Source organism: Dipodomys merriami, unplaced genomic scaffold, assembly GCF_024711535.1.
Source record: "Dipodomys merriami isolate MVZ:Mamm:240054 unplaced genomic scaffold, mDipMer1.0.p SCAF_37, whole genome shotgun sequence".
Taxonomy (NCBI): Eukaryota; Metazoa; Chordata; class Mammalia; order Rodentia; family Heteromyidae; genus Dipodomys; species Dipodomys merriami.
Genome location: NW_027205270.1, coordinates 12,252,501 through 12,277,387, shown reverse-complemented (window position 1 = coordinate 12,277,387; position 24,887 = coordinate 12,252,501). Strand labels below are relative to the sequence as shown.

Sequence of the window (24,887 nt, the reverse complement as noted above, 5' to 3'; positions counted from 1 at the left end):
GATCAATCATTTCGCATTCCAACCATATGCAATGCCTTACCTTGACAGAATTCTGAAGAACTGTAACAGGAAATGTACTACTAGGCATGGAGCTTAGAAATAGTCGGAAAGTATCCTTGATAACAGCCTCTATTTAAAATAAAGAAAAAAAGGAAGAAACATGTTCTTGTAGCTTGTAGTAGCACTTTTCTATAAGAAATAATTATTTTAGGAAAGAAAAAAATGCTGTGAACTCTGTTTAAAGACTTAATTGATTTGCCTCAAGTAAGCTGTAAACCAAACCATCTTAAGATGGGAGTGGAGGAGTTCTAGAAATTTCACAGCAGGGGGATCTGGCAGTCGACAAGCTAGCACATTTGGGTAAAGAAATTAGGGACCCATGAATTTTTTAATACCTGATGAGATGTAAGGCCTTTTCAACGCAGGCTAATTTTATTTATTTATTTATTTTTGCCGGTCCCGGGGCTTGAACTCTGAGGCTGGGCACTGTCCCTGAGCTTCTTCTTTTTTTGGGGGGGGGTCTGGTTGTGGGGCCTGAACTCTGGGCCTGGGCGCTGTCCCTCAGCTCCTCAGCTCAAGGCTAGCACTCTACCACTTGAGCTACAGCGCCACTTCCGGCTTTTTAATTTTTTCTGCTTATGTGGTGCTGAGAAATCGAACCCAGGGCCTCATGCATGCAAGGCAAGTGCTCTACCACGGAGCCACCTTCCCAGATCCCTGAGCTTCTTTTTGCTCAAGGCTAGTGCTCTATCACTTGAGCCACTATCACTTGTGCCACTTCCATAACTGAGGATATTTATTGTTAGCTTGTGAGTTATTTTTCCCCTAAGCTGTTCACTTTAAGGCAAACTGTATACAAATGTGCAGAAAGCCCCGTGGGAGAAGAGAGGGAGCCCCTTAGTAGAGAAGTTGCAAAGGGACCAGGGCAGGGATAAGGAGAGACTGATGAACAGAACTGGCAAGTCAGGATGCTTCTTTTCTGAGCTATGGTTAGAGAACAGCATGAGGAACAAAGCTCCACTGTAGGTTCAGGAGGCCAAAGGAATGTTGGGAAATGAACTGTTGCCATCATTTTTTTTTTAACAGTAAGTTAAATGCCTTAGGCATCTGCAATGGTGACCTCAACCTCGACTCCTGGCTCAATACTGATGGAAGTTAGCTGCTTGACAATCTTGGAAGGACGTGTTAATCAATGAGTCGCTTGTGGATCCCATGTCTTAGAACCTTCACCACAAGGGTTTTTTTTTTTTTTCTCAAAGTCTTGGTAGGCATGCACACTGCTCCTTTTACTTTGAGATTCTTCTCCTTGGTGCCTCGGATCAGGTCAGCACAGACCTTCTCCAGAGACTTCACGTTGCGGCTGGTGAGGGTGATCCGAATCCGGTGAATCGCCACCTCCGGCTCCACAGGTGTTTTTCCAGTGTCTTTAACAGTGGTGAGCAGCCCGGACAGAGCTCCCCATGCACAGTCGCGTCTCCTGCAGAAGGCTCTTGCCATCATTTTAAAAGCACATTATGCTGTTTTTCACACATGCCAGTCTGGCTCGTCTGTTGTCTGTGCACAGGCCATTCCCCTATGCCTGGAATATTCTCTCAGATTCTCTCATTGTCTTTCTGTCTGGGCCAAACATCACCTTCTCAAGGAAGTCCACACAGATCACACCATTTCAAACGATCCTCCTTCCTCTATACTCTCAGCCCATTCCGATCTTTCTCACCTTCTTCATTTTACTTGCTTTTAAAATATTTCCCAAAGTACAAGCACATGTGATCATGCCTTTAGTGGCTTACTCGTTGACGGTTTCCTTCCACTAGAATGCAAGCTCCATGAGGTTGGTTTCATTCACAGGCATACTCTAAGTACCCAGAACAGGGCATGGTATATAACAGATTCTGAAATACCCATTGCACTAGTGCAATTCAAAGCTGAATTGATGGCTCTTGGTTTGGTAAACTCCCGAGCCACATTATTAAATAGCCAACATTTTAAATTAGTTCTAGTACAGTTCTAGACCAGTACTAAGGTTGCTTATGCGTAAAAATTACTCGTAGAAATAAGCTATGATTGAAATCTTATAGGCCAGTGATTGTACTAACCAAAAAGAAAGAAAAAGAGTAGATTTGGAAAAGTACTTGTTCATACTTATCCAGTTACAACTGAAATATCATAAAACATCTTTTTTGTTAATAATAATAATAATAATAATAATAATAATAATAATAATGATAACAAGAGCCTTATTAACCAAGAGCTTTGAGCATGCTAAGCACTTAGTCTATTGCTGAGCTACACTCATAGCCTCAGTCTCAAAGCACTGCAATTTTCATAGACATGTGGAAATTCAGAGCAAGGAGAGAACTCAGGACAGGATTTTGGGGAAGGATGGTCTGCAGTAATTTTATAGCAGGGGAAACTGAGGAGCAGAAAAAGACATGTGGCACACAGTCAAGAAGTAATGGGTGAAGCTCTATTCAGTCTTAGCTCTTCAAGTCCAGAGGGCTTTGTCTTTTATTTTACTATTTCCCTCCCTCCCTCCCTCCCTTCTTTCCTCCCTCCCTCTCTCCTTCTCCTTCCTTCCTTGCTTCCTTGCTTCCTTGCTTCCTTGCTTCCTTGCTTCCTTGCTTCCTTCCTTCCTTCCTCTTTCCCTTTGCCTTTTCAGTTTACTACATAAATGTATTTTATTTCATATTGCTTCCAGTTTGCTAACCTCAAACCTACAAGTTCAGCTGGTGTTCATCCTTGGATCCCTGGCTAATGTTTTTTTTCTGTTCACGAAGCTTGATGCTTTTCCTAGAGATTTGATTTCTTAATCAAAATTCTATCATTAGAGATCCCTGTTTTTTCATAGAAGTTTCATTTCCATTGAGTACAGATTATATTTTCTTTGCTGCAAAAGGGTGGGCAGAGCAGACAGAAATTCTGGTTGGCAAGGGTGAAGGCTGGGAGTGGACTAGGATCGGGGGCTATTTGGGGGAAGGTGTTGGTGAGCAGTGCAGGCTGGCTGCCCTGTGAATGAGGTAACTCCCCTAGCAAGGTAGCACTGAGTAAGGTGATTTCCAGGCTGTAGTAAATAGCTATAGTAGGGAACTACAATAAGGATTGAGTACTACAAGCAAAACTACACTAAGCTGGGCTATGGGCTCACGTACTTGGGTCTGTGAAGGTTTTGATGAGCTCTTCCATTGCCAGCATCCAAGAAACAGCAAGATGGCAGTTCTGCAAAAACACCCAGTTTCCTGCTTTCATAGCATCCTTGATCATTTTCTCAGCAATGGGTCCTTGTCCTTGTCCCAGTGAAATTGACTGCACTCTGAATCCAATGAGAACAACAAAGGATTGATTTTTTTTAAAGTAATACAAATATTGGTATTTATTTATTTATTCTCAGTCCTGGGGCTTGAACTCAGGGTCTGGGCACTGTCTCTGAGCTTCTTTTGCTCAAGGCTAGGACTCTTCCACTTGAGCCACTGCACCACTTCTGGCTTTTTCTGTTTATGTGCTACTAAGGAATTGAACCCCGGGCTTCATGAATGCTAGGCAAGCACTCTACCACTGAGCCACATTCCCAGCCCAAGTATTGGTATTTTATTTTTTATTTTATTTTATTTTTTGTTGGTTGTGGGGCCTGAATTCTGGGCCTGGGCGCTGTCCCTCAGCTCTTCAGCTCAAGCCTAGCGTTCTACCACTTGAGCCACAGCACTACTTCTGGCTTTTTCTGCTTATGTGGTGCTGAGGAATTGAACCCAGGACCTCATGCATGCAAGGCAAGTACTCTACCACTGAGCCACCTTCCCAGCCCCAAGTATTGGCATTTTAAAAGACATTAAATATGGTGTGAAATGGTTTGCTTATAATATGTATACATTTCTGGTCTTAATTCTGATAGGTGTGCAAATAGTTTTCTCTCTCTCTCCCTTCCTTCCTTCCTTCCTTCCTTTCTCTTTCTTCTTTCTTTCTTCTTTTTCTTTCTTTTCTTTCTCTCTCTCTTTCTCTCTTTCTCTCTTCCTTCCTTCCTTCCTTCCTTCCTTCTTTTCTTTTTCTTTCCCTTCCTTCCTTCCTTCCTTCCTTCCTTCCTTCCTTCCTTCCTTCCTTCCTTCCTTCCTTCCTTCCTTCCTTCCTTCCTTCCTTCCTTCCTTCCTTCCTTCCTTCCTTCCTTCCTTCCTTCCTTCCTTCCTTCCTTCCTTCCTTCCTTCCTTCCTTCCTTCCTTCCTTCCTTCCTTCCTTCCTTCCTTCCTTCCTTGTGAAAGTCCTGGGGGTTGAACTCAGGGCTTGAGTGCTGTTCCTCAGCGTTTTTGCTCAAGTCTAGCACTCTACCACTTGAGCCACAGCTCCATTTCAGACTTCTTTTGGGCAGTTAATTGGAGATAAGAGTTTCATAGACTTTCCTGCCTGGGTTGGCTTTGAGACTCAATTCTTAGATCTCAGCCTCCTGAGTAGCAATGATAACTGGTGTGAGCCATTTGCACCTGGCTTGCAAATAGTTTTCTTATACAGCTCTATGAATAATCACAGCCGAACAGCTGTGGTTGAGAAGTTTCGCTGATCTCCCAGTGATGTTTCCTCTCTGTCCCTTTCCATCCCTATCTCCTTTCTTCTTTCCAGAGGTGACTGTCACAATGAAAATCCTAACAGAATTGTGTGAGAGCTCTGTGTTTGTCTTGGGCCTTGTCTCCAATATTCAGCAGGGCTGAATAGGAGGGTAACACAGCTGGTCTGAATACTGAGTTGGGGCAATGGTCTTTTCTAGACTCCAGATGGTGATATTGGTTCTTTCTGTGTCTCAAGCCTGCTAGTCTTGTAACTGCCCAACCTCTCAGACTTTTGACTCAGACTGGAATTACATATCATCCGCTCTTCTGATACCCCGCTTTCTTACTACTGAATACAAACTTCTCACAGTCCATAACTGCATTATTTATAATAAGTCTCTATATGTAATACATATGTGCATATACAGATACACACACATATACACTTCCTATTAGTTCTGTTCCTTGGCAGAGACTAACACAGAACATGACTTTCAAAGGAGGATGTGGGATCTATCACTCCCTTATAATGATCACCCCAGGGAGCAGGCTAGAACAGCCACTTCATGCAGGAGCTCATCAGTGCTGGAGGCCCTTATGAGAAAACTGGATTAATAATAGAACATTAAAAGCTCTGTGGGTCCCCCTCCCAATTTTAGCATAAGTGCTAACTATATTTAGAAAGGGATATCTAAGTAGAATAGTTCATGCTGCTCTGGGGAAAGACTAAGACATTATCTCCCCATCCCCACACCAAAGGACAATGGAGAAGATTTCACATGGGTTATGAAAAGCCCACAGTGTAACCTTACCGATCAGAATATCCGCTTTCACGGGCGAACCTCTGAAATGCACCCATGGGATCAGAGCCTGTGCTTAGGATAAACACCAAGGGTGTGGAGCTTGACATGTCCTGATACAGAGTGGCCAGGTCCACGGGTGGAGTCTCTACAAACTGTTTCCCAAGATTTTCTATCACAAAGTCTGTAAGAGCAAAAACAACCTGAAAGTTGGAAAGAAAAAAAAATATTAAAACTCGTTTGTTAGATAAGGATCCTCTGCAATTGTCTTCTTTGACTCCTCAGAGGGTAGTACCTGGATTTCTGTACTTATTCTTTCTTGACTGGGTGGCCTTCTTCCTAAAGACATACATTGATGGACATGCACACGCTTATCTACTGATAGCCAGGGTTCTCATGATGAACTGTTGTTCTGCCATTCTTGTCCATGCACATCAGCATGGACTTCTCTTCAGTTGAAAGGTTGCACATGTATGAAGTTCTTCCCCCAACTGAGTCATAAGCCTAGTAACCCCCAGACAAGATCTCAAGTACCCCACTTTGGAGGGTTATCAATGGTGCGGCAGAGTTGCCAGGAAAAGCTTCTCACTCAAGTTACTCTTACTGGCCTGGACCGCCTTCTGTGGTATGGGTGTGGGCTTTACAGGGATCTGTATGAAGCTACTAACTAGAAGAAAAGACAAACTGTCAATAAAGTTGCCTTCAGCTTTTGAAAAAAAAAAAGAGGATGGTCCCTCATCGATTTGTTCCTGCTCACTCACTGAGATCACATTCTGAGACCTCCAGTATGTAACCAAAACTGTGGGTACTTTTATATACATATACATATATACATATACATATATATATATATGTATATATATATATATATATATATATATATATATATACACACACACACACATATTTTCTTTTTCTTTTTCTTTTGTTGGTCATGGGGCTGTAACTCAGGGCCTGGGGCTCTCTCCCTGAGCTCTTTTGCTCAAGCCTAGCACTCTACTACTTGAGCCACAGCGCCACTTCCAGTTTTCTAGTGGTTAATTGGAGATAAGAGACTCACAGACTTCCTGCCCAGGTCGGCTTTGAACCTTGATCTTCAGATCTCAGCTTCCTGAGTAGCTAGGATTACAGGCATGAGCCACTGGCACCCAGCGTACACTCTTCTTATGCTCATTCTTCTGATGATGTTAGATGATACAAAGTCTATGTGATGATGTAAAGGGCATCTCAATCTGGCCTAGGGCCATGGCCTTGGATGATTCCCCCTGTGGCCAGCTGGGAAAGGTGCTTGCCCATTTAGATGCTAACTAGGAAGGTGTTATGGTCCAGAAGGAACATCTCAAGGGGCTAGTTGTGAAACTAAGTGTACACTCATTTGGCTTCTCTGACATTCATTTCATTATTATTTTTATCTAAAAGATTTGTATTATTAACTGTTCATTTTCTTTTCACATTTGCTAGAAGGTGCTCCTGGATTTACAAAGCATGTCAATACTCAAAACCAGTAATTTGTTTGTAGGGCTGCTATGTAAATGCCCACATGGTAACACTCACAAAATGCATTTGAATTCAGACAGTTTCTCTTGAAAGTAGGACACATTTCTCTTTATAATGTATAGAGATCTACGTGATCTCTCTGCACCCACATCTCTTTTCATTTTCCTCTGACACCTGGATTTAAACTCAGTATCTCATACTTTGCTCACTGGCTGGCACTCTACTAACTAAGCTACCCCTCCAGTCCTGAAGGGTTGGTCATTTCTTTTTTTCTTCTCATACCAAGATCTCTAGAAACCATTTTTTAGTTTTTTAATTCTGGTGTATGTGACTCTGTAATGTTCATAGACCTCTTTCTAGTTTTGTTGCTTGATCTTTCATATAGTCTTTGGCTTAGGCCCTGAGAGCATATTTGGAGGAATATTTCATTTGTTTTTTTGTGCCAGTACTGGGGCTTGACCTTAGGCTTTCCTGCTTTCCCTTGGCTTTTTCACTCAAGGCTGGTACTCTAGCTTCGCCACTGCTCTACTTCTGGTTTTTAGGTGGCTGATTGGAGATAAGAATCTCACACTTTTCTGTCTGAGCTAGCTTTGAGTTACAATCCTTAGATCTCAGTCTCAGGAGTAGTTCGGATTATAGGCATGAGCCACCAGTGACTGCGTAACATTTTTTTTTTTTGGTATCAATATGCTGATGGAATATGAATTCACCATTGAGAAACACTAGTTCTCTGTGCCCAGGAACCCCTATCCAGAAGGGAGTGATTTTGTATTTTTATGGTGAGAGAAGATAAGCTTAAGTATTTGGGAATAGTGACTTTCTGTTCCTCTTCAACACTCTGTGAAGACACCAGAAGCCATTCAAACCAGCATCTTAAATGGGTGAATTAGGTGCACATAAATTATGCTTCAGTAAGGCTGACTTCATAACCTTCTCTTTATATTTATATCTTCAATAGTGGCATTTTTTGGGTGCTACTTGTGTTTGAACTCAGGGCTTCAACCTTGGTATCACTTGAATTATACCTTCAGCCCTTTTTGCTCTGGTTATTTTTGGGATAGGCCCTCACTTTCTGGCTAGGATGGGCTTTGGACTACAATCCTTCCAATCTCAGCCTCTCAAATAGCTCAGATGACAGGCACATAGTACTATAGTGGCCTCAAACCATAATCCTCGTATCTGACTCTCCTGAGCACCTTGGAACTTGTGTCAGCCACCACACTTGGCTTTAAGTGGCATCTTTAACATATTTGGGTAACTCGTGGTTACCTCATTTCTGTGACAGCAATGTTTTCACAAGCAATAGTGCAAAGCATTAATGAAGATGTGGTGGGGAATTTTTCTTCTACAGACTATTTTGCTTAAATAAATAGTCAACAATTAACACCAAAGACTTAAAGTTCCATTTATACAACTGGAATCTCCCAAGTTGGGAAAGCCTTGCATTTGTTGCTCTAAGTGAGATCTCACCCTTGGGATTCTGATTACCTTGTCCTCTCCCCTCAACAGAGAAGAAACTGGCTGCTAGTCATTCCTCCTTTCTGGAGGTTGGAGGAAGCCTGGACTGAGCTGTTCAAGTGCTCCCTCCTCACTGTTGTGAAGTCCCAGCTAAAGGCAAGTTTGACAAGCCCTGTCCCATTTTCACAGATGTTGTAAGTTCCTTCATGATTCTCCCTTTAAAGTGTTATGTTCTAGTACAGACTTTATGTTCTTAGTGTCATTTACCAAACTTGGCCATTTAGGCTCAGATAAATGCAATAATGATATTTGGTCAGCTAGATTTAATTATAATATCTAATAACCACGATACTGTCTTTTAATTGAAAAATAGCCTACCTTTTCCTCTCTACAACACTTAATGAGAATTAGCTTGTGGAAAGAGCTCAGTTCTGAAATCCAAGATGTCCCAGTTGCTTCATTTTCCTCTTCTACATTCATTTCAAGATGGCTTTCCCCAAACTGTGGGTTAATATAAGCCTCAAAATTTCCTGAAAGGCAATTTTAAGACATGCTTTAACTTGAGTTGTCTTCATTCTTAAATTAAATAAGTACATGTGTGTTCATTTTAAAAAAGCCCCTCTTGGAGGGAATGTAAACTTGTTCAACCACTCTGGAAAGCAGTGTGGAAGTTTCTCAAAACTAAACATATAACTACCTTATGATCAAGCAATTCCACTTACGGGCATTTGTCCAAAAGATTATAAACCTGGGTACAGTAAAAGCCCCCACACAACCATGTTCACTGCAGCACTGTTCATCATAGCCAAGGCATGGAACCAGCTCAGGTGCCCCTCAATGGGCAAATGGATCAAGAAAATGTAATGTATATATGTGTGTGTGTGTGTGTGTGTGTGTGTGTGTGTGTGTGTGTGTGTGTGTGTGTGTGTGTGTGTGTGTGTGTAGCAAAATTTTATTCATTCATTAGAAAGAACAATATTGTATCATTTGCAAAGAAATGGAAAGATTTGGAAAAAAATTATTTTAAGTGAAGTAGGTCAGGTCCAGAGAGACAAAAGTGGTATGTTTTTCTCATATGTGGAAGCTAGAATTCATTTATAAGCATATAAGTAAATACCTTGGGTGGTATGCAGGTGCATACAAAGGTATTAACTGAAATATGGTAGAGTCAGGGGAGATCTCAAATGGTGCAATTATTTCTGTACTTTTTTTTTTTTTGTCGGTCATGGGGCCTGAACTCTGGGCCTGGGTGCTGTCCCTCAGCTCTTCAGGTCAAGGCGAGTGCCCTACCACTTGAGCCACAGCGCCACTTCTGGCACAATTCTTTAAAAAGGTGAAATCAAAGGTCAGCAAGATAAACACCAAGAAACAGTGGTAAGAGCAGGGGTGAGGTCAAGGGGAGAGGGATTGACAAATGAAGAGAAGGGAGGGGAATGCAGTCAAGAATTCAATGTATATCCTACAAAATTAAGAAAAATAAGGGAAGGGATGAGTTGGGAGGGATAAGTGACATTAATCAAGATGCATTATATTCATAAGCTGCTTTGTTGAGTGGTAGCTCCTTTGTTCAACTACTTAAAGATAATAATATAAAACCCTCTATATTTACAATAAGTTTTTTTTTTTTGGCCAGTCCTAGGGTTGAAATCTGGATCTAAGTGTGTTCATACTTTAGCGTTCATACTCTACATACTCTATTGCTCTACAACTTGAGCCACAGTTCCACTTCTGTTTTTTTGTGGTTAGTTGGAGATAATAGTCTCATATACTTTTCTGCCAGGGCTGGCTTCAAACTGTGATCATCAGATCTCAGCCTTCTGAGTAGCTAGGATTACAGGTATGAGCCACCAGCACCCAGCTCTTATTAGAAGTTATAACCCAAAGTGTAAATGCATTAATCTTACCCTATTCAAACTAGTTAAAAATAAAGCATTTAAATGAGATCATACACATAAAAAAGCCCAACAGCAAACAAAAACTAAAACAATAGAGAGGCTAAAAAATAGGGATGCATTATGCCAAGCAAATGTGAGAAAAAAATTGAAGTGATAAGTTGGATAAATTAGAATTCAAGGCAAATCATTGAATGAGAAAGTGTAAGTCAAGTTATATTAATTAAAAAGCAGAGAAAGAAGGATCTCAATTAGAGATTAGCCTGGACAAAAGTTAGAGTGACCTATTGCAAAAACAGGCCAGGTAGGGACTGGGAAGGTGGCTCAGTGGTAGAACGCTTGCCTTGCATGCATGAAGCCCTGGGTTCGATTCCTCAGCACCACATAAGCAAAAAGAAAAAGCCAGAAGTGGCGCTGTGGCTCAAGTGGTAGAGCGCTAGCCTTGAGCTGAAGAGCTGAGGGACAGCGCCCAAGCCCAGAGTTCAGGCCCCACAACTGGACCCAAAACAAAACAAAACAAAACAAAAAAAAAAACAGACCAGGTGTTGTGGTTCATGCCTCTAATCCTAGCTACTCAGGAGGGAGAGGGAGAAGAAATATAGTCCAAGGCCAGTCTTGAGAAAAGCATTAGACTCAATTTGAAAAATAAATTTAAAAAGCTGTGTGTTGGTGGCTCATGTCTGTAATTCTAGCTGCAAAGGAAGCTGAGATTTGACTATCCTGGTAAGAAGTCCGTCCCAGCAGATAAATCTAAGAGACTTTTATCTTCAATTAACCAACAAAAACCTGGAAACAGAGGTGCAGCTCAAGTTGTAGAGCACTAGCCATGAGAAAAAAAGTTGAGTAAGGGCACAAGGTCCCAAGTTCAAGCCTAGCACCATAAAGAAAAAACAAAGCAGAATGGCAGGGTATATTACTCAAGGTGTAGAATGCTTACACAGCAAGTGTAAGGCCCCAAGGTCAATCCCTAGTACTAAAGAGTGTCATAATAAAAACATAACACAACATAAACATAACACAATAAATGTGTCAGATAATAACATAAGAATACATCATATAATCACTGTTGGAGGTAAAAGAGAAAGCAGGCAAGACATAATAGTGGTGAGAAATGGTGCACAATCACCAGCCTATGACAGAAGGACTGAAAATTCCTGCATGTGTAATTTGAATGACAAAACAACAGACAAATAAACTGACATCTATACGTTATGCCCAATAAACAGAATACAATGAAATATCTCCTCCCCCACCAAGATAGAATATAAGCAATGAACTTGTATCCTAAATGACAGAATTCTCCTTGGTCCTACAATGTTTATATCATACATATAGTATGGGTTAGCACTGGTTTCTGTTGGCCTAGGTATACTGTGTGCGTTAAGCCTCACTGAGAGCAGACATAGCCAGTGTGTTTTCCATTGATGAACAGCAGATGAAAGAGATGGCTTGAATTTTCAGGCTGAAAACCCCTTTTTCTTTCTGTCTATGCTCTCATAGCCTGATAATAGCAACTGAAGAGCTCGATGACATAAAAAAATTTGGTGCCATGATGACTGTGTCCTCACAATCTTTGCAAGATTTTTGATCCACAGTATGATTCAGGGCCAACCTCATCATGCCATCTTTAATTGAAGGGGTTGACTTCCTTTGAGGATGAGGTAGCTGAAATACTCATTGTAAATTAAAATAAAACCAAAGCAACCGACTCTCCAAAACTTCCCTGGAGGTTCTCATTTATTACACGATCACTGTCGCACTAGTGTATTTATTTATTTATTTATTTATTTATTTATTTATTTATTTATTATGCCAGTACTAGGGCTTGAACTCAGGACCTAAGTGCTGTCCCTTAGATTTTTTTTTTGTTCAAGGCTAGTGCTATACTACTTGAGTCACAATTCCATTTCTGGCTTTTTGCTGGTTAATTGGAGATAAGAGTTTCACAGATTTTCCTGCCTGGGCTGGTTTGGAACCACAATCCTCAGATCTCAGCTTTCCTGAGTAACTAGGATTATAGGTGTGAACCACTGGTACCTGGCAAGGAGTAATTTATTAAGAAAAATATAATAAATATAACTTGAATTTCAATTTAATTTGTGTGTGACTGTGTATGAGTGGTATGTTTGTGTGAATGCAAGTATGTTAGTGAATGTGAGTGCATGTGTATTAGTGAATGTGAGAGTGTGAGTGTGCATCTGTGTGTGTGTGAGTGTGTATGTGAATGTGAGTAAAAAGGGTCTGACTCATCCACTTGAAGTCAAGAAAGAAGTCCAAAAAGAAAAAGCTACCCTCTTCTCCAATCTTCATAGAGAAGATAATGGAAGCAAGTCCGAAGAGAACAGAGATTCTCAATGTCATTAATATTGATGTTATGGACCAAGTAGTTATTAATTGTGGAGGTTGGTCTGAGCTTTGTTGGATGCTTAGTAGCATCCTGGGATTCTACCCACCAGATACAACCAGCAGCATTCCAGCTGTGGCAAACAAAAACATCTGCAGACATTGTGTTTTCCAGGGAATAAAACCCTCCCCTATTGAGAAAAATAGGAGACCAATAATTGTAATAAATATCTTGGATTAAAAACTGCCTGTTAAGACCTCAGGACCAATGGAATAGAATTGAAAACCCAGAAATGAACCTACAGACCTATAGCCATCTAATCTTCGATAAGGAAGCTAAAACAATAGAATGGAAGAAAGACAGCCTCTTCAGTAAATGGTGCTGGCAAAATTGGTTAACTACATGTAGAAAACTAAAGCTAGATCCTTATATATCACCCTGTACCAGAATCAACTCCAAATGGATCAAAGACCTTGAACTCAAAGCAGACACTCTGAAAACATTACAGGATGGAATAGGAGAAACCCTAGGTCTCCTTGGCTCAGGTCGAAATTTTCTGAATAGAGACCCGGAAGCACAACAAATCAAAGAAAGGTTGGACAAATGGGATTGCATAAGATTGCAGAGCTTCTGCAGGGCAAATGACATAGCTGGCAAGATCAATAGAAAGCCCACCGATTGGGAGAAGATCTTTACTAGCCATACAACGGACAAGGGTCTCATATCTAAAATATACTTGGAACTCAAAAAATTAAACCACCCAACAACAAATCCTCAAAGAATCAACTGCCCAATAAATAAGTGGGCGAAAGACTTAAAGAGAAGCTTCTCTGAAGAAGAAACAAGGATGGCCAATAGACACATGAAGAAATGTTCAACATCCCTAGCCATAAAAGAAATGCAAATCAAAACAACATTGAGATATCACCTCACTCCAGTTAGAACAGCAAAAATCAAGAACTCTAACAACAACAGATGCTGGAGGGGATGTGGACAGAAAGGAACCTTACTTCATTGTTGGTGGGAATGTAAACTTGTTCAACCACTTTGGAAAGCAGTATGGAGGTTCCTCAGAAGACTTCACATAGATCTCCCCTATGATCCAGCAATCCCACTTTTGGGCATTTACCCAAATGTTTACAAACAAGACCACACTAAAGCTACCAGCACAACTATGTTTATTGCAGCATTATTTACCATAGCTAAGATATGGAACCAACCCAGATGCCCCTCAGTAGATGAATGGATCAAGAAAATGTGGTATATATACACAATGGAATTCTATGCCTCCATCAGAAAGAATGACATTTCCCCATTTGTTAGGAAATGGAAAGGTTTGGAAAAAATTATATTAAGTGAAGTAAGCCAGGCCCAAAGAAGCATAGGTCCCATGGTTTCCCTTATTTGCAATATCTAGTATAGGTATGAGTCAAGCGGAAAAGGTCAGATAATGTGATGTTAGGAAAATGAACCCTTAAATATGTATTTTAATGTTTTCGTTTCTTTCATGCATGTGTTTCTAACACATTTATAAGATTATTTCTTTGTTGCTTTGTATGTCCCTCCCCCACAGTGTAACCCCCGCTTTCACTATATTTGATGTCAGTATAACATGTGGAGGAGATGGGGACAAACAAGTCGTTTAAGGATTCAGGTGGACCTGTTGCAACAATGAGAAGTACAAAATGTCATGTCAAAACCAGCTTTACAATGTCGGTGTGGGGGGGGGGAGGGGGGTATAATTGGGTGGGGGGAGGGGGGTAAAATTGGGTGGGGGGAGGGGGGAGGCGGGGAAGGGAAGTGAAGGGTAAACAAAGGAGGAGGCTGCAATGCTTGGTAAGAAATGTATGCATTATCCTGCCCATGTAATTGTAGCCCCCCTGTACAGTATGTTCTCAAATAAAATAAAATACAATTAAAAAAAAAATAAGTAATAAAGCTCACATTTTCATCTCAAAAAAAAAAAAAAAACTGCCTGTTAAACAACAAGGACTCTCCTGCCTCAAAACCCTAAGATCATACTGAAGATACCAAAGCCACAATTAGGATACAAAAGGACTGGAAATAGAGAATAGATTAAATATAGAGATGGTGACCACTAATGAAATTTTTATAATAGTACTAACATTAGAAAATATATTTTAAGGTAAAAATATTGATGAAGCAGAAAGAGAAATATTATTTAAAAAGGAAAAATTTGCTAGGGAGATAATCTACCTACATCCATCTGTGTATAACAGCATAATTTTGTAAGATATAATGGCAAGTGTTCCAAATTTATAAGGACAAATGGTCAATCAAAGTGGTATTCCTTATTACATTCTCTTAAAATCTGACAGAAAAAGTATAAACATTAATAGGATAATTAGCAAGTTGCAGTTAAATGTCATGCATGGAAACTTGCATGCAATAAATGACACATGTGGAACATTTTCCTGAACTTGCATGGGTTACAAAAAAAAAGCTCTAAATAGTGGCAGAAGCAATTTCATTCAAAACACTAATTATGAATAATAAAAGAGATGGGCCCCCAAATTCTACACGCTTTCAAATGGAAAAGGGAGCCCTAACTGTAGAGGCAGATGAGGGGTGCCAAGGGGCTGTCTCTTCATTTGGATGGTGGCATGTAAGTGTTAGGCTTGTGAAGGTTCATCAGGTAGTTCTTCTAATTTGTGTACTTGTCATATAAGTTATCCTTCAAGATCTTTAAAATATATGGAATGCAACTACAGTAGCACTGGAGGTGAACTCTATGTTATATACAATTTGTAAATAAATCACAATGTGCCCTGTTTGTCAGTCAGAAATTAATTTATGCCAATAAAAAGTTTAAAAAATGGACATAAAGTAACTGTTATAACAGTTACTGAGTGCCAGTAATAAGAGTTGCTGGGTTCCAGTGGCTCATGACTGTAAACCTGGCTAGTCAGGGGGTTGAGATGTAGAGGATCATGGTTCAAAGCCAGTAGAGTCAGAAAAGTCTGAGATGCTCCATCTCGTAAAAATAACTAGCAGCCAGGAACTGGTGGGTCATACTTGTATTCCTAGCTACTCGGGAAGCTGAGATTCTAGGATTGCTGTTTGAAGTCAGTCCAGCCAGGAAAACCCATGAGATTCTTATCTCCAATTAACTAGCGAAATAAATCCAGATGTGGAGCTGTGGCTCAAATGGTAGAATGCTAGCCTTGAGCACAAAAGCTCAGGGAAAATGTCCAGGCCCTGAGTTTAAGCCCCATGACAGGTATACATACAACAAAACCCCAGCAAATAAAGCAAGACTGGAGGCATACCTCCAGTGGTAAAGGGCTAGCTGAGCAAATGTGAGGCCTTGAGTTCAAACCTGGGTAACACCAACTATATATAATTCATGGACCAAGCACTGAACTCAAGAAATTGTGAAAATAATCAATCCTCAATTTCTTAAATATGAGAAATGAAGAAACTTTGTGGTGAAACACATTGTCATTGCAGATGAGATTGAAGGAGACACAAAAGTCAGGATTCTAGAGCTTATACACAACCCCTGTACATCAGGTACTTTTTGTCATATTACCTATGACTATGGAAATGGGAAATAATAGTAAATCTCTTGTAAGGCCTTGAAAAACTGGAAAGGATTCTTCCAAGTCCCAGCATGCAAACCATGTGGCAGGAAGTAGCCAGGGAACTTCCGGTTTAGGTGGGCGCTCCTGAAAGAAGGCAAAAGCTAAATAAGTAACAGTTCATAAAGGCAGCCACAAAATGCTCTTTCACCTTGTTTAAGGGAGCAATCAAGCTGTAATAACTCATTAAAATTTTTTTTCCTAGGACAAGTAATAAGACATGGTGCTATAGAAGGGTATTGAGTCTCTCCTCTGGTGGACCTCTGCACAGAGGACGGTTGATGAAATATAATTGAATTATGAACCATAATGCCATAAGAAGGCCAAGGTTGTCTTCTCGGTCTGACATGCACAGAGACCAAAGCTCTCTTCCAGACTCTGGCACAGCATCTCACATCAGTCTGTGGAACTAGAGTTCTCTAGAAGGAAGGAGAGGCTGAGGAATGGAGCACATCAGTACTGAGACAAGGGCAAGTCATCTCAGCTGAGACAGCACATATTTAATTACTATAGATATATTTAGAAGTCTCTAGTATGCCACCTGGCAAGATTACATACATATATGGTAAATAATTTTATAAGAGTGAGAAATAAGCTGAGCGCTGGTGGCTCATGCCTATAATCCTAGCTACACAGGAGGCTAAAATCTGAGGATCATGGTTCGAAGCCAGATCTGGCAGAAAAGTTCCTGTGAGACTCTTATCTCTAAACCTGGAAGTGGTGCTGTGGCTTAATTGGTAAAGTGCTAGCCATGAGCACGAGAGGCTCAAGGACAGTGCCCAGGCCCTGAGTTCAAACCCCACAATTGACAGACCAAAAAAAAAAAAAGAAAAAAAATAGTGAGACATAGCTGTGATTATAGACTAAGGGCAATTCTTTGAAAATTCCCAGAATATTTGCCTCATGATCTATACTACAATTCAAAACAGATTCATTAGATACAAATAGCACATCCTGCTGGTGCCGGTGGCTCATGCCTATAATCCTAGCTACAAAGGAGACTGAGATCTCAGGATCAGAGTTCAAAGCCAGCCTGGGCAGGAAAGTTCATGAGACTCTTATCGCCAACAAACCACCAGAAAACCGGAAGTGGCACTGTGGCTCAAGTGGTAGAGTGCTAGCATTGAGCTGAAGAGCTGATGGACAGCACCCAGGCCCAGAGTTTAAGCCTCATGACTGACACAAAACAAAACAAAACAAAAGAAACAACAAAAAAACAAAAACAAATCTCATATCTTACAACTGACCTATTCACAGTATACAATCCAGGTAGGCCTAGTGGCTCACATTTATATTCCTAACTTCTTAGGAGGTAGAGATCAGGAGAATTACAGTTTGAGGCCAGCCAGGTGAAAAATTTTCAAGACTCCATGTCAACAACACCATGACCACCACCAATATAAAAAAGATAGGTGCAGTAATATGCACCTGTCACCCTAGTTTGTAGAAGTATAAATAGGACTGTGGTCCAGGCTGACTTAACCAAAACACAACTACCATTTTCACAAATAATCAAAGCAAAAGGGCTTGGGTGTAGTTCAAGTTACCCCTTGCTTAAAAAGTATGAGGCCCTGGGTTCAAAACTTTAGACAACAAACACATATATAATCCAATGACTGTAAGTATATTAACAGTTATAGAGCTGGGTACACACACAAATCCCTTCTATGTGCAGCTATTACCACAGTCCATTTTAGATCCTATATAAAAGATAACCAACGCAATGGGTGCTGGAGGTATAGCTCAAGAGGTAGAGTGCCTGCATAGTCTTTTTTTTTTTGGTCGAGGGGCTTGAACTCTGGGCCTGGGCGCTGTCCCTTAGCTCTTCAGCTCAAGGCAAGCGCTCTACCGCTTGAGCCACAGCACCACTTCCAGTTTTCTATTTGTTAATTGGAGAAAAGAGTCTCAGGGACTTTTCTGCCCAGGCTGGCTTTGAACTGTAATCCTCAGATCTCAGCCTCCTGAGTAACTAGGTTTACAGGGGTGAGCCACCAGCGCCCGGCTTGCATAGTCTTTTACTAGTGTTAATCATGCTGTCTCATGGATTATATCTCTTTGGTCATGGAAATACTGAATAAACGTTGATATATCCAAAACCAAAACAAAAACTTCAGAAAAAAAATTTTTGAAGATGGTTGTTGGGTATTTTTAAATTTTGAGACTGATGGGTATTTTAAACACATTTTACATCCATGATGGTATTTAAAACACATTTCAAACTGATGGTGTTGAAAGCATATTTTAAACTTTTCAAAATATGCTGCTCATAAAAAGTAGCAGCTCATACTGGAATGGACAAGGGCTTTAGAACCTTAGAATCAAGCCGGGTGCTGGTGACTCACGCCTGTAATCCTAGCTACTCAGGGAGGGTGAAATCTGAGGATCGCAGTTCAAAGCCAGCACAGGCAGGAAAGGCTGGGAAACGCTTCTCTCCAGTAAACCACCAGAAAACCAGAAATGGCGCTGTGGCTCAAATGGTAGAGCACTGGCCTTGAGCTGGAGAGCTAAGGGACAGTGCCCAGGCCCAGAGTTCAAGCTCCATAACCCCTCTCCCCCAAAACAAACAAACAAAGGAACAACAACAACAACAACAAATACCTTAGAATCAGACTCTTGTCATACATTAGTGTGTTCTGGAAAGTTCTTTAGCTTCTCTGATTAGCTATACAAAAACATGCTTCATATTTGTCAGGTGGTCAACTTTGCATGTTTATACCCTCTGGCTCACAGGTTAGTCATGCAGGTGAGGATACTGTTGGCTGGAGGCTGGGCTGCACTATAACCTGGGCTTTCCTTTCTGCAGCTCCCTCTCCAATGAGCCACACAGCCAAACTTACAACCTGCAGCTGCCACAGTCTCCATGGAGCGTGGGAAGCTGCTTCTCTACCTGGAACCACCTCTTCCCTCTGAATGAGGAACAGTTACCTTTTCCATCCCTGAAGAACCACGCAGGAAGAAATTCCATTCGGCTTCGGTTACTGATCCGTGCTGACGCATGATGTCCACACAGAGCATAAAGCTGTAGATGAGCTTATGCTGTTCAAACAGCCCCCTGGAAACATTGATGTAGGCAGTCAGGAGAGTTTGCTCCAGGAGTGTGTTCAGTCGCTGATGTAGGTCATCTGACTTCATTGAGGTTTCAATGGTTGTATTGAATAACTGTGAGAAAGAGAGAACAATATCTGTGAATTAAATTATTCTCTGTGAAGGAAAAAAAAATCCCTGTTCCTTCTCTTCCTCCCTACCTCCACATTCAGCAAGCAAGATTGCGGCACAGAAGGTGAACACTGTCCTATGAGAACAATCTAGAACTCATTCCAAGTCGACACAAGTGATACTTATGTTCCCTCTTCCGTTTACCAGAAATAGACTAATGCCAAACTCTGGACAATGTTCAAAATGTGTCACTTGATAGAAGAAACTCTGAAAAATGGAGATGAGCTTACAGGACCATTTTTTTTTCTCACATTGTCGGTTTATAGTTGATAACTTCTTCCTTTAGGAAGAGAGCTGTTAAAGACCAGGTAAGGTCTTGCATTTTCCTTAGTGTTTTCCTAAGGTCATTCTCAGGAAGTGGAAAAAAATATGCTAGAATTTGTCTTGAAATAAGAAAAGCTGACTTAAAAAAATAACCTTGAGAGCAGTTTCTCCCCTAATGGTGTCCCATCTTATAAGGGCACTGGAAAGGCAGCTGAGATGGTGTGGATTGATTAGAAATGGGAAGGTCATGTTAGGCCTACCCATTTCCTGAAACTTCCAAGTACCATCTAAGGCAGATCCCCAAATTCCTGAGGCCCCAGCTGTGTGGGGAAGCTGAGGAGAGCCTGAACACACAGGTCTGCCCAGAAGTTACAGGGTAAGGGGATCATATAGCAGAGACTACTGCCAAGTTCAACCAGGGGAAGACGAGTCATGTGCCACAGCCTGAGGTGGTCCTTATGCCCCATGGATCAAAGGCAATCCATGGTTTGATGTTACAGCCTGAGGGATAAAGGTGAGAAGAAACTCTGGGGCTATCTGCCCAACTCCTAGGATCGAGATAGGCTCCTCCTGGGAGATCAAAACAGACTGGAAGCTGGCAGCCAACTGAGGACAAACGTAGATCAAGAAATGTGTTTTGTCTATGTCAGAGACTTACACTTGGAATCCTAGCTGTTCTGGAGGCTGAGATTGGGAGGATTGCATTTTATTTTTTTAAATTAATTTATATTTTATTGTGAAAATACTGTACAGAGGGGTTACAATGGGCAAGATAATGAGTACACTTCTTATCAAGCATTGTAGCCTCCTCCTTTGTTTATCCTTCCCATCCCTTCCCATCCTCCCCCAGCGGCCCCCCTAATCCTCTCCGGGCTCTCTCCCCCCTCTACCCCCTCCCCCACACCAAAGTTGTGAAGTTCGTTTTCGACATAACGTCTTGTACATCTCATTGTTGCAATGGGTCCACCTGTATCCCTATTTAAACAATTTGTTTTTCCCCTTCCCCTCCACAAATTATACCCACATCAAATACAGTGAAAGCAGGGATTATACTTTGGGTGAGGGACATACAATGCAACAAAGAAATAATCTTATAAATGTGTTAGAAACAATTGCATGAAAGAAAAAAAAACATTTGAATACATATCTTATTAAAGCCAGCTCAGGTGTCCTGCTGCTAAGTCAACAAGGAGTGAAAATACCCTGTTCGCCAGAGATTCGAACAAACTCAGCTGTGAGTATAAGATAAGGTAAAGAGACAGAAATAAAGCCAGAGAGTCTCACAATCATGGGAGGAACAAAGGAAAGTATTTCCTTTTCCTTTTTCCTTCCTTCTTTCTATCCTTTTTTTTTTTTTTTTTGTACTGATCTTGGAGCTTGACCTCAGAGTCTAGGCACTGTCCTAAACTTCTTTATTTCTGACTTTTTTTTTCTGGATAGCTTATTGGAGATAAAAGTCTCATGGACTTTTATCTGGCTTCAAACCACAAGCCTCAGATCTCAGCCTCCTGAGTACTAGGATTACGGGTGTGAGCCATTGATGCCAGCAGAGGTTTTTCTTAAAGCCAGTGGGAAAGAGGAGAAAGACTGTTGTATAAACATTCTGGGAAAAAAAATAAAAGACATGAGAAGTGAGCTTGGTTGGAGTTGGTGCTGTTAGTAACTAACACAGACAAAACTAACAGCAGAAAGGAAATGGGACCACTGCAGAGAAAGTATAGATAAGTGGAGGAGAGCTGTGACTCGTGACTCATAGAACAAAAGACAGACAGGCAAGAAGGACAACACACAAATTAGTTGAGGAAACCAAGAGAAAATGTGGCTTGCAAAGCAGCTTTCTTCTCTTTCTCTCCAGTGTGCTGTGCATACTGGGTACTGGAATCTTTAGGAGACATAATGATCGCTCTTCTTCGATATTGAGGATTGAACCCAGGTTCTTATGCTTGTATTAATCATGCTTCCAGTCCATTTGCTTCTCAGATTTTTTTTTGGGGGGGGGTAGGGTGGGATGGGGGAGAGATAGGGTCTCATGTTAACTTCCCAGGCTGGCCTTCCACCTTGATCCTCCTACCTCTGTCTCTCCAGTGGCTGAGATTGCAGGTGTGCACCATCATTCCTGATGAGGCCATACTTGAAGCATGCCTCTGCCCTCCAGGAAAGCTCTACCCGATAACTAATTTGATCTCATGGCTGTTCTGTAGCAGGAATGCTTCAACAGGATTTATAGGGAAGCCACAAAGATGGATCTCACCACCACCACCACTACCACCACCATTGCACTTACCTGTTTAAAGTATTTTAATGAATACTGATACATAGGATCTATTTCTGAAAGGCTTGCAATGACAAAGTACATCACAGAGCCTTGAGTGGCTACTGGGCGATACTTCTCCCTGGCCACATTGATCATCTGCTCAGTGGCTTCTGCTTCTTTCAGCCTGATTTTAATGGCACCAGAAGTGATCTGCATAAACATACAATAAATTCTCAGGGGTCTGTTTCAGAAAATACTGAGGCCTTTTTTTTTTTGGGTCCGGTCATGGGGCCTGAACTCTGGGCCTGGGCGCTGTCCCTCAGCTCTTTAGCTCAAGGTTAGTGCTCTACCACTTGAGCCACAGCACCACTTCCGGCTTTTTTCCCCCTCTGCTTATGTGGTGCTGAGGAATCGAACCCAGGACTTCATGCATGCAAGACAAGCGCTCTACCACTGAGCCACCTTCCCAGCCCCTTGTGTGTTATTTTATACTAGCAGCACATCTTAGTTCAGAAGCCAGGTCCTGAGTGGTCAATGGCTACATTTGCTTAGCAGCTACCTGCCACACTGAAGGGTTTAAATCTAATCTGTTGACTCTACCCAATAGAAAAGGAGGGGAAGGATTTAATATAGAAGTTGTGTCTAGGAATCAGAAGACTCAAACTCTCCCTGTATTTAGGCACCAAGGGGAAATAAATAGTAGAGTTGGGGGAAATCTTTAATCCTGGACACAGCCAAAGCTTTCATGGAAATAGAAAAGGGAAGTCAATATGGCACTAGTTGGGTCATGGAGGCCCAATAACAAATATTTCCTTATTCCCTGGGAAGCCTGAGGCTTTGATAATGCAAAATTGGGAAAGTGGAGCAGTCTCTTCTTCTTTTTCTTTTTTTTGCCAGAAAACACTGGAACTCTTATATTTCAGCTGGGTTTGGTAACTACAGTCTGGCTTTAGCAGTGCTTAGAGAATATAGGACTTGTTTTAAAATAAGAAACTTGCAAGTTGAAGGGAGTATAAGCTGCAATCAGGAGTAAGAAGAAATGATTCCACTTGCCTTTGATTCTTGGAGGGTATCAATAAGTTCCTCATTGTCTAGAATATTTCCTTCAGACTGAAAGAGCATTCTCAGAATTTTATCTTCAATAGCTTTCAACTGGTTTTTGTCACTGTTGATCCTTACAATGAGCTGAATTCTTTGTTCTTCCAAGTCAGGTTTTTCAAGTCGCACCACATCACTAGAACCAAAGTTGGGAGACCTGAATTACCCTTTGTCAGTGACCTAAAGTTATTTTTATGTCTCTTTCTATGTTTGTAATTGTTCTTATTTAGAGAGCTATTAAGCTAAATAGTCATGCCACTAGCCAAATCTGAATGTTTAATTAGTCTCTTCTACTGTTAGCTCTGATTCTTAGTCCTATGTTTCAGAGATCTGTGCCTGCCTTCATTATGACAGCCTTTACTAACTCTAAAGAAACTTGCTTCTGGCTCTCTAACATTTGATCTCTCTCTCTAATTAGCTTGAGCCAAGCTGAAAAATGCTGCCTACATTATTCTTTTTTATATTGATGTGGAAGATTGAAAAAACCCCACCACTTTTATGAAACACCCCTTTTAAGCTTTAAAGTATGCAGCATTATTTACTATAGCTAAGATATGGAACCAACCCAGATGCCCCTCAGTAGATGAATGGATCAAGAAAATGTGGTACATATACACAATGGAATTCTATGCCTCCATCAGAAAGAATGAAATTGCCCCATTTGTTAGGAAATGGAAAGGCTTGGAAAAAATTATATTAAGTGAAGTAAGCCAGGCCCAAAGAAACATAGGTCCCATGGTTTCCCTTATTTGCAATATTTAGTATATGTCTGAGTCAAACAGAAAAGGTCAGATAAGGTGATGTTAGGGAAATGAACCCTAAGATATGGATTCAAATGTTTTTTTCTTTCATGCAATTGTTTCTAACACATTTATAAGATTATTTCTTTGTTGCTTTGTATGTCCCTCCCCCACAGTATAACCCCTGCTTTCACTGTATTTGATGTTGGTATAATTTGTGGAGGGGAAGGGGAAAAACAAATCATTTAAATAGGGATACAGGTGGACCCATTGCAACAATGATAAGTACAAGTCGTTATGTCGAAAACGAACTTTACAACTTTGGTGGGGGGGGGCGGGGAGGATTGGGTGGGGGAGGAGGATGGGAAGGGATGGAAAGGGGAAACAAAGGAGGAGGCTACAATGCTTGATAAGAAATATAATTGTAACCCCTCTGTACAGTATTTTCACAATAAAAAAATAAAAATTAAAAAAGAAGAAATCCTGTAAAAATATAGTTATCATTACTTGCATACATTATACATGTATCCGTTCTTATAAAAAAGAAAAAAAATATGAAGTCAGAGTTTCTTTTCCTCAGGAAACCTTTCCATCTCAAAAGCTAAAGTCTTCTTAGTGGTGATCACTATGTTTGACATATGTTCCAACGTACATCCTTCTAAAGCACTTTCTCTGAATGTGTACTTACATGTACATAGACATGGAATAAACTTGAAGATATAACAATAAGTAAAAAAAAGAGCAAAAGAGTAGGCTGTCTGAGTGGATTAAGGGAAGTCCTTGAAACAGAATAGGGTCTAGTACCACACTAAAAGGACTGAGAGTTTTGGTCTCAGTGTCTAGGAGGCAGGGGGCTGAACTCTGGTGTTCAGAATGGTGAGGGCTTTCAAGAGCAGAACAGGGAAAATGAACTAGATGATGGTGTCTCAGGATCCAGGTGGACTGAGCTGCCCTCTCCACAGAATACAGGCCACCGAGTCCCCTTTTAGAGCCATCAGTCATGCAGAAAAGCAGGGAGATTCTGCACCTCCCCTCTCCCCCACATGCTGGTCTCAATATTGCCCTTCTCCTTGGGCACTTTTTGTCCAGGCAGTTTAGTGACATAGGTAAGTTTAGCTATTCACAGAAAAAAATGGTATGCCAAATGTTCAGCCATGTTTTTAGAATACATCAATAAAAGGCTTTAAAATTCC

General features: G+C 41.0%; 1 protein-coding gene and 1 pseudogene across 3 annotated transcripts in view; both read right to left on the bottom strand.

The window, feature by feature from the left end:
• The window catches only part of Dnah6 (dynein axonemal heavy chain 6), a 196,070-nt gene that overhangs the window by 15,180 nt on the left and 156,003 nt on the right, over positions 1 to 24,887 (bottom strand). For all 3 annotated transcript variants that reach the window (XM_069989108.1, XM_069989109.1, XM_069989110.1), the window contains 8 exons: positions 22,910 to 23,090; positions 21,887 to 22,066; positions 19,048 to 19,281; positions 16,074 to 16,209; positions 8,663 to 8,814; positions 5,342 to 5,532; positions 3,150 to 3,310; positions 41 to 129 (listed from right to left, as the gene is read on the bottom strand). In XM_069989108.1, coding sequence (XP_069845209.1) covers positions 41 to 129; positions 3,150 to 3,310; positions 5,342 to 5,532; positions 8,663 to 8,814; positions 16,074 to 16,209; positions 19,048 to 19,281; positions 21,887 to 22,066; positions 22,910 to 23,090 — 1,324 coding nt within the window. The remainder of the gene's footprint in view (positions 1 to 40; positions 130 to 3,149; positions 3,311 to 5,341; positions 5,533 to 8,662; positions 8,815 to 16,073; positions 16,210 to 19,047; positions 19,282 to 21,886; positions 22,067 to 22,909; positions 23,091 to 24,887) is intronic.
• LOC138804582 (small ribosomal subunit protein uS10-like) lies at positions 1,029 to 1,508 on the bottom strand (annotated as a pseudogene).